This window comes from Maylandia zebra, linkage group LG11, assembly GCF_041146795.1.
Source record: "Maylandia zebra isolate NMK-2024a linkage group LG11, Mzebra_GT3a, whole genome shotgun sequence".
Lineage (NCBI taxonomy): Eukaryota > Metazoa > Chordata > Actinopteri > Cichliformes > Cichlidae > Maylandia > Maylandia zebra.
This window is the reverse complement of record NC_135177.1, coordinates 30,149,058-30,159,329: the sequence shown is the minus strand read 5'-3', so window position 1 is coordinate 30,159,329 and position 10,272 is coordinate 30,149,058. Positions and strand designations below refer to the sequence as shown.

Here is a 10,272-nt window from a genome sequence, read left to right as displayed (position 1 = left end):
TAAGCCTTCAAGACAAAAGAACTAATGATGACTGGCCTTCATCATAATAAGCAGAGACTTGATTACATAGCTCCTTGCCTTCCTACCATATTCTATAAAATTACTAAATCTTATAAGAGGCTAAAGAGAGCCAGACCTTTCTATGTTTCATTCTGATGGCCATTTTTTGATTATGATGATCAATAACTGAATGCAATTTGTTTTTATTCCTATTGTTTTTGACCCCATTAACAAAAAAGTGCACCCACGTAGTCATAAATATTAAATGAGACACAATGCACATTTGAAATATTTATTTTGCCAAAAATATTACGATATTGCCTTTCAAAATTATTTAACTTCAGATGTAACCTTCCTTAGGTCAGTCTCGTAAATGTTAAAATGTGTGTCATACTAACCAAATAGATGTACATAACTATAAAAAACAACATATTGTTGAAGAATAATAGTGGTAATATGTAATGTTCTGAAGGTATTTTTTATTAGATGTCTGTCTTTGGTTTGGATTGTCTGTAAAACTTGTATTTTGTAACAATACTTTGCTTTAGGAAACGATTACAAAGCACCTTTCATCAAATGGACACCTCATTTGGAAATGCAGCCTTTCCGCAGGCCAGTAGCACACAGTGATGGAGCTCTAGATCGACATCTAGTGGTTGAAACTGTCTAGAACATATTAAATGGACACTTGTGTTCTTTTTAGTTTTAGTTTTTTGGGGATTTTTTGAAAAGCAAAGATGTGAATAAAAATGTAAAGCCTTCTAAAACAGCACATTTTGACAAATTTACATTAACATTAGTACAACATAGGTAGCTTTATATATTTTCTTAGAAGGGTCTAGGTTGCTATAATCTCACAGTGTGTGTGCCTGGTTCTGTCTTTCTGTGTCTTTTTGTGTCTAGTTGAGCTTCTCAGTCTCCTCTGGCTTTGCGAACTCTTCTGTCTTCACAGTGGTCAACTGGCCCTCATGACCTTCCTCGTCCCCTGGTACCTGACAGATAGCAGGAGATTATTGAGTTTCCAGACTTACGATATCAACTGGTCTCAAACATCCTTCCATTTTCCGCTATGTCACGATTCAAGGCACTCATTAGTAGCTGCTTCTTGGTTTAATGGTATTAATTGTCTACTGGTTCTACTGGTATCTAAATGTCAGATGGATCGCAAAAATGGAACAAATGTATTTCTTTTAAACGTGTTGTCATTCAAATATTCATAAACACAAACTCAAAAGCACCAAGGGCAACACAAATCTAAATGACGTCAGCCCAAAGTAATCAGATTCTGTGTAATAAACCAGGCTGATCATAAATTGTAGTGGTGAATTTGCTCCACCTGGTGATTCAACAGCTTTACTAGCTATGAACATATAACCGTCTTTGACATCTGACTGTTGGTGAAACACTCCCATCTTGTGGCAAAATTAGGTACTGCTCTGTTTGCAGCAGGGAAGTCTGAATCTTAAACTCCACGTAGCCTGTAGTATAGTTGCAGTGTTTCTTTGGCTGTGGACAGATACAGAGTTTAGAAGTTTCTAAATGCTTCTTTGAACTTACTTCCCAGTAGATGCTGTCCTCAAAACACGAGGCGTCAGAAGGAGCTCCATAGATGGGCAACTTCATAATGAAACCTAAACAAAAGATTATCTGTATTAATCTTTTTTTCTTAATTAAGATTTTTAAGAAGTTATTAAGATATAAGTTGAAAGCAAGGTTTTGGGTTTCTGCTGACTATTAAATTATAAATCTTGAGATATCGTTTACATAACATTTTTTGTTTTTTACTGATCTGGTACCTCACAGGTCACAAAAGTCCAGTAGATTGTATTTTATGTTTTGTATCAGGTACTTTAAAAGTACCTGATATTCAATCAAAGGAGTATTAAAAAAAAAAAAAAACTAAAGGAGGGATGTGAACCTACCAACAAGAAGCCCTCCCACCAGGGCCATGCCTAAAGTGACAGCAAGGGAGATGGCCTGAATCCCGCCTTGGGAAGATGCGCTTCTCCCATCAGGTGCCACCATAGGGAACACGTCTTTCAAACTAAAATTGGCACAGAGGAAAAATATCAAGTAAGTTCACATTTAATTTATAGAATGGCTGGATGGATTTTTCACTCTAAAAATCGCACACCTCCACATCCAAAATATTTCCACCCCATTGCAATCCCCAACAATGAAAGGAGCAGGTTGAAGAAAGCCTTCAGTTTTCTGCATGATGATTTCTGATTTGTAAATCATCAAAAGAATGATTAATATGTATATATGATTACATTTTATATATATATAACATTTTAAATCAAATATTTTTAATGTTCTTTTATATCCTGGTCTTGACAGTTCATAACTTAACAACATATGCTAAAGTACATATTTGTTTTGTATTTGTTCTTACAAAATTATGTTTCAAATTCTATTTTCACTCGTGTTCTTTGCCATATGCTCTCAACTCAGATCGCTTCAAGATGTTTATTGGTAGTGCTCCTTTTTTCTCTATACTAGTAGAAGTAAAAAATTAGATGTTGCTGTGTTCCTTTAAATCAACATTCTGTATTGTTATTTATGTTCTCCCTTATCTTTTATTGCAATATTCTTTGCGGGGGGAAAGGTCAACATAATATTTGACCTTACACCTTTTTCTTTTTTTCAAACAAATACAAAAAGAAATTTTTACCCGTCGCCATAAATCTCCTTGGTAGCCAGAGAAGCAGTGACCGCTCCCACAATAGCGCCCATAACACCGGGCATACCATGTAGGTTGTGAACCCCACAGGTGTCTTGGATCTTCAGCTTGCTCTCCAGGATGGGCTGATGGAGAGAAAACAAAATGAGAGGATTATGTGGCAGTGTTTGTTTTGTGGATGAAACTGTTTTGTGGATGAAACCCATTCAAGTTAATAATATTTTCAGTAAAAATGAATTCATTTTAGTGTTTTTTAACCCACTTTTTTAATAACCTGAAAACATAAATTAGCACATACATATTTTTGAAAAATTCACCAAAATTGTGTGTTTTAGCAACCAGTTTTTGTTTCTTTCCCTTCCACAAGTACATCACAGTTCCTTGTCTGATTTATTAAACATGAAAACTGAATCATCCTTACTGAGAGGTACTTGTAGCCCAGAACAGAGATGATACCAGCCAAGAAACCAACAATCATGGAGCCAAAAGGAGTCAGCATCATTTCTCCAGCTGTTCCTGCTGCCACTCCACCGGCCAGTGCAGCGTTTTGAATGTGGACCTAAAATAGTGACAGAAGGACTTTTAATAATGCATCACATAATGCAGAATGTAAAGATTTTAATATCTGTAGAAGAGACCTACAAAATAATAAATGAACAGATGAGACCATCAGACGTGAGCACCAAGAACTGTAAGATAATTCATCTTTCTCTAGCATACTGGTTTTGCACCACGTGCTAGTAAATAGGTGGACGATATTACAGACAAGCTGATTCCTTCCAGTGATTGGTTTGTCTTTACTGTCAGCAGGTTGTGTGGCATGTCTGTCCCCTTTGTCAATTTCACGAGCTGTTTATATTTCCCTCTTTGGTTTGATTCAAATCAGCACGGGAATGTCTCGCCTTGACTTCTTACTGTTAACAGATGGGCTTGACAACAAGCACATGTGACTAACTGACAGTGTCATCTTTGAGGAGGGAGTGTACCGTCAGCTGACACGTTTGTCAGTTTTTATCACAAGTGACTCTGTCGTGACCCGGATCAGCTGACTTTGACATTGCTGACAGGAGGGAAAGACCTAGTTCTTTCATTACTTTGTCTTGACCACACCCTCCCTTCACCGTGTTAATACTGATTGTGCACTTCTTCTGACCTCTACAGATGTTAAGAATATTTTTAATTATATTTTTTATTCTTAAACCTTTACCCCATAAAGAAGACATTTGACAACCTCCCCTAAACCATTATAATAAGTTTCACACCTTAGTATGGATCAATAAAAATGTGGATTGATGTCCACTAGACTGCTTTCTGTGTTTTACTAAGGGTAGCTGCATAGGCAGAGACCACCCAGGCTAACTTCTAATGCAATCTCAGTTCCACATCTTTGTTCCAAAAGGAGGCCTGAAATATGACAGTTTAGAAATAAGCTTCAAGGGAAACTCCTATTAGGCTTTCAAGTGGTAAAGAGTTAAGGTGAATTGCTTTTTGAAGCTACAATTCAAGTCATAAATTATAATTTTGTATCCTCACCATGTCCAGTTTGCCATCATGAGCTGTGAGGGCAGACATGGCATAAGTAGACAGAGTGCAGGCTGCCAGGGAGTAGTAGGTGTTCAATGCTGTACGATGCTGATCGTCTCCGTGAGCTGTGATGGCAGAGTTGAAGCTGGGCCAGAACATCCACAGGTAGAGAGTACCTATTTACAACCAGTATAGAAAAGACAACATTTTAATATTTCATCAATACAGTAGTTTTGATTTAAATATACACTTTGAAACTACTCAAAATATAACTGTTCCTGTTTCAAATACTATAGAGTGTTTCTATGTGTTGTTATTTGGGTGATTACAGACAGTTCATGATAATAGCGCCTGGCAAGCACCTGGCAGCACAAGTGACCAAAGAGTTACTATTAAATTAGACAACTATACATATAATAAGGAACATTTAGTATTTGTATTTCACAGAAGTAGTTGCAGGTGTTTACCGATCATAGCAAACATATCAGAGTGGTAGACTGAGCTGTTCTTGTGTTTGCTCTTGTCCAGCTCGGGTCGGTACAGGACTCGAGCCACCATCAGGCCAAAGTAGGCTCCAAATGTGTGAATGGTCATCGAGCCACCAGCATCTCTGGTCTGGAACAGGCCAGGAGTAATAATGATGAAAATAGGTGACAATTCAGATATGCATTGTGCATTTTAGGCCAAAGTCTTCAGTCCCAGTCTTTAATTATGTAGTTAATGTTTTCATAATATGAATATCTTTATACAGTAACTTACTCCAAGAAGGCTCAGCAGGATGAACTCATTGACTGCAAACAGTGTGACCTCAAACACAGCCATAACAAGCAACTGGACAGGACTTGTTTTACCCAGAACAGCTCCAAATGAGATCAGCACAGAGCCGGTGCAGAAATCAGCGTTGATCATACTGAAAGAAACAAAAATGTAAAAAAAAAAACTCAAAAAAACAATTGAATTCATTCAAAAAATGAATTTCAGAAACATAAACTTCACAGCACAAAGACAACATAACAAAATACAATGCATCTCTTCTAATCCACAGATTTATTTTGTAATTTGCATGATGTGACATATTTTGTAGCATTCCAGTTTTTCTCAGCATTTAGAAAACCTTTTCAGTATGTTCATACTCAAAACTACTCTTGCTACCTAGAGTGAATACCAATTTTTTGTTTTGTTTTGGGGTTTTTTGCATTCATCAAGTGATAAGAGTATTGACAGTTTACTACATCCAGGTAACCAAAGATGTATTCAGGCTGCTTTAAATGCAGGATATGCAATTGGTCACACAGTGAAGGTGAACAATATTTCTAGGAATTGCTTAACCATGAGGCATTAACACTGCAAAAGTAGTTAGCCACTCCTATAGTTTTGACAAAGAATATTCTGTCCCCCTTGTCATAAGAAAAGGCTAAAATAAGACCTTTATTGCCATTATTTTATAGTACACAATGTGCCAGTCTCACAGGCAGAAATCAAGACTAGCTCTAGAATAACAAATGAAACTGATTTGTTTGTACATGTGTTGGAATTTGCACGGGTTAAATTGTTTGCACTCGTGTTTATGATTGTAACTAAGAGGATTAAGCGTCAAGAAAAAATTCTATCCTTATCCTATGTATTTTGCATATTCTGTATGTGTTTGGGTGCACATTCATATATGCATGGTTATCCACATACCTCTCCACTCCAACGTGGATTTTGCCTCCTTGCATACCATGGAAGAAACCCTGCATAAGTGTGGCCCACTGTAAGGCTAAAGCTGCAATCAGGAAATTGAAACCAACACTGCTGAAGCCATAACGCTGGAGGAAAGTCATGAGGAAACCGAAACCAATGAAGATCATTACGTGTACATCCTGGAAACCTGGAAAGTGTGGATGAAAAGAGTTAAAAAATGAGAAACCAAGTGGTGAAATAACGAAGTACCTATGGCATTTAAAACATTTTCCCCTCATGTTTTTTTTAAATCAAACTACAATTAATTTTTTGTTGGTCAGAGGAATTCCAACAGCACTTCAGGGAGGATATCACTCGCTTGGATTGGTCTGGAATGTTTTCCTCAATAGCTACTCTCAACAAACTCACTCAATCATTGCCAGCGACACTATGACTCGAGGGCTTTGTAGTCTAGAAAAAAACACAAACTGAATGGCTACTTACATAAGCTTTGGTTAACTGGAACAACAGGTTAAGCTGTGAAACATCCTACTGATTCTTGGATCATCACTTTATCACTTGTATTGTGTGAAAAACTAGCTTTTGCGACAAGAGAGCATATGAAACTGAACTGTCTAAACTTGCACCCGGGTGTTTCCATGTATGTTTATATATTTGTCTGATATTCCCAAACACAAAATTGCACTGTGCTTTGCCTGCTGTCACTATGGTAATGGTTAACTGGCAGGACCATGCAGAGGTGTTGTCTTCATTGCTGTTTTGGCCCAGATGCAGTTCTCAGTAGTTCCTAGTTGACGCCATACAGTAAAAGCAATAATACGCTTCACTGGGTTGAGTTAGATTCTATTATTTGGCTTCTGCTTAACCTTTAGTAATAACTATATAACCCAGCTTATTTGTATGTTTCCACATTGCATTGAATTCAAAACGCTAATATTGTCACTCATTTATTTATTTCTACTTTGGTTTAAAAAAAAGAAATAGTTCAGGTAAACTATTGCACAAGAGTTTGTTCAATAGCACAGTTCTCAACTATAGTTCCTCGGTTAGATCATTTCTGTTTTTTTTACAAACCTACCCATGCAAGTGTTTTTCCAGTGAAACTTATATGTCACTGGTTTTCATAAGAGCATATTTCAGAGAAAGTCCACATTAGGTCTTCATTTTAACTATAAGTTGTGACCTGTGTGTTTGTCTTTCTGGAGGACAGTCCAGTAAAACACAGGCTTTGTACAGTGTAAACTTCTATGTTTACTGTACATTTTTTTTTCCTAAGAATGAAATAAGGGTAAACCATGTAGGTTTTCCATACACACAGGTGAAGTTTTCTTTCATCTCCCAGGATATTGAGGGTGTCAGACTTCAATACACCAATATGAACCTTTTGTCTCTGCTTATTTTTCTTATTTTATGAATTTTAATCTATTAATCCTGTACTGTTTGAGGCAGAGCTGAAGAAAATAGTTGTTATTTGGTCAAAGCTTTGTTAAAAGTACAGTTTGTAATGTTTCATTTTGTCCTGCGACATTTCACATTGATTGATGTGTCAAAATGCAGTGGCTATGCTAACCAACTGACAACAGTCAAGTTATTAGTTTAGCTCACCAAACACATTTCCCACGTGTGGGACTAATAAAGGTGTATCGTCCAGTGCAAAATTAGAGGGTCATGTAATAACTACGTAAAAAAATATTGCTGACCTTGTGGCTTTATTAGTTCCTGTAATTCAGTTTTGACGTCACATGTAACCTAATTCTGCTGCAGTAGGTTCTGAAAGGTGACTTACTAATAGGCCAGGGCAGGATCAACACCCAAGTTAGCTGCCTGCAGGTGGGAGGTGGCTTGTAAAGGAGAGGGAATTCATCTCCCCAGATTCTCTTTGCAGAATGCTGTCTGATTTGTTAACACACGCCCAGCCTAACACAAAGCTCCATCTTAACGAATATGCCCAACTGCTAAGCTAGAACTTTGTGCTCCCTGACTTCTAAGAACTTCAGTGTTAAGTTTACCAATGTAAATGAAAGAAACAAAACGCCTATTTTCCATTATTAAGTCTACAACATTTCATTTTAGGTTCGGCTTAAAATATAATTCCTTCCTGGAAGTCCTATATATTGTCCTCTTGTGATAAGCAAAATGTGTATTTTATTATGGCTTCATGTTGATTAAATATAAATAAAATTAAATGCAATAAGAGTGGAAATACAATCATTTTAAGTTACTACTTAAAACTGACCACAAATCTATACTTTTATGTATCCAATGAGTGCCCCTATAAAGGTTTTTTGTTGTTGTTGTTTTTGCCACTACTGGGAAACGTAAATCACAAAGTTAACAAATAGCGAGGACAATGTTTTTGCCTGCATGCGACAGCAGTGGACTGGAAGACATTTCCATGAAATGTTCACTCATAATGAATAGGACTCTTCCAATTAGGGAAAAGAGAGCTGGTGAAATGCAATTCAGCAGATTTTTCCCCTTTAATGCAGATGAGAACATTTGTGTTTTGTTGAAAAAACAGTTGCATGCAATGATGAATTACGCAACAGTCCTAAAATAAGTGCACAGTGAGGCCATGTCTCAAAACAGCAGGTAACAAAGAGAACCACTTTAACATATATCGGCCTTTGAAACTCTTAAATAAATTGCCGATAGGCTTAAGAACAAGGCAGAGGCAAGCTTACTATTACTACAGTATTATTTCGTTTTTTGGTTTACACTAATCTGTAATATGCTATGTGCAAAAATAACGTTATATTAAGTAGGAGCAATGCACAAATTTTCCTTTCCATATCTACAAAACACTCACTTGGGTAGCGGTAGTAGAAATCGTTGTCATATTCACTGTGGTTCGAATGGTGCCACTTCTTTGCATCTGTCTCTTTGTCATACTCCACCAGCACCCCAAAGAGGATGATGAGGATGATCTCCAGGATGAAGCAGGTGATCGGCAGTTTCAGCCGCATGTTGGTATTTGTGTCTGTCATGTTTTCTTTCCGGTGAGATGAAGACGAGAAATTTAATGAGGCTTGTTCTTCATGAAATTAATTACAGCTCTAGCACAGAGCGTTGGACACACTGTCTCTCTCACACTCAGGGGCGTCCTGCAGAGACAAGAGGATGTTTTGTGTGAGAGTGGAAGAACTAGCTCACAGACAAACACAAGCGCTGATGTGTTTTTCATCTCTTGGGACACACCTACTGGACCTAAAATGGCATAATTAATATTATTCCCGCCCCCTTCTACTTTACTTTTTAAGGTGGTTTGAAGTGCTGGAGTTCAGCAAATACGTTTATAATAAGTAATAATCCAGTACTTTTGATAGATACAGCTTGGTAATTTGTGTTTCTAGTGTTTTAGACACTAATTTATGGCTAATAAGTTTAAGCTAGTTTAAACTAGTAGCTTAACACTTAGTTAAACCACTAGTTTATGGCTGCTGGATTACCACATTTTAGCCAGCAGCATGAGATTTAAGTGTCATTTTTATTTTCTGTGTGCACTTGCCATCATATATTATTGCAATTTGGCAGCAGCCACTCCTTCATTCATACAGCATACAGTTTGAGACAGTTTCTGTTCTGTATTTGTGTTTCATGCTAAAAGCAGAGATAATGCATGAACAAGTTCCTGAAAGTTCCTGAGACAATTCACTCACACACTCACTCTGTTTGGATAGGTTTGCCCACAAAAACTACTTTGCTGTGGTTACTGAAAAAATATACCGTTTGGTTGTGAAGCACCCCAATTAGCATTAAAAAAATTAAGCCACTGGAGTTCCTGGATTAGCCACTTAGGGCTGACTCATATGTTTACAGATGGGTAAATAAAAACAAAAAACAACAAATAAGAGGTGACAAAAAGTCCAGACTTAACAAAACTTAAAGCACAGCTCTTTTACTCAGTGTGATTGTTTTTAATGTGCTCTTAATTTGATCTGTTATTGTATATTTTACACATGTTTGTATGGGATATTGTATTTGTTTTAAATGTTATATACCTATGTGGTATGTGACTTTTGTTGCTATGATGCCAGGTCTCTCTTGTAAATGAGATTTTTAATCTCAATGAGATTTTTACCTGGATAAATAAAGAATTAATAAAAAAACAGTCATCCTGTCTTTGAGGATGCACAGCGGATCTTCTGTTCTCTCAGTGATCAAAAAAACTGTAGCCACCACGGCCTACTACTCATACAACTGTCAATTAAAATCACACAGGATGAGTTCAGAAGGAACAGGCCAAGAAGCCAGAATCAGCAAATACATATAGGGTTTTATCATTTAAAAGATTTGTAAATGGTAAATGGCCTGCATTTGTATAGCGCTTTTCTAGTCCTTAAGGACTCCAAAGCGCTTTACACTACATTCAGTCATTCACC

The 10,272-nt window shown here is 37.0% G+C and overlaps 1 protein-coding gene across 1 annotated transcript; it reads right to left on the bottom strand.

Moving 5' to 3' along the window:
* Positions 1-278: 278 nt before the first annotated feature.
* On the bottom strand, positions 279-9,052 carry rhbg (Rh family B glycoprotein). Its single transcript, XM_004560110.4, has 10 exons — positions 8,700-9,052; positions 5,891-6,077; positions 4,967-5,117; positions 4,675-4,822; positions 4,217-4,383; positions 3,105-3,242; positions 2,675-2,808; positions 1,923-2,044; positions 1,558-1,631; positions 279-992 (listed from the first exon to the last, which is right to left on the bottom strand). The coding sequence occupies exons 1-10, from the start codon at positions 8,875-8,877 to the stop codon at positions 900-902; spliced, it is 1,392 nt and encodes a 463-aa protein (XP_004560167.2). The 5' UTR covers positions 8,878-9,052; the 3' UTR covers positions 279-899.
* Positions 9,053-10,272: the final 1,220 nt, after the last annotated feature.

Excerpts from the sequence above, each read along its gene's own strand:
- rhbg (XM_004560110.4), bottom strand. The coding sequence starts at position 8,877 with ATGACAGACACAAATACCAACATGCGGCTGAAACTGCCGATCACCTGC. Across the intron at positions 3,243-4,216 it reads ATGATGGCAAACTGGACATG|GTCCACATTCAAAACGCTGC; the intron begins GTGAGGATACAA and ends TCACTATTTTAG. Across the intron at positions 2,809-3,104 it reads TGGGCTACAAGTACCTCTCA|CCCATCCTGGAGAGCAAGCT; the intron begins GTAAGGATGATT and ends TCTCTCCATCAG.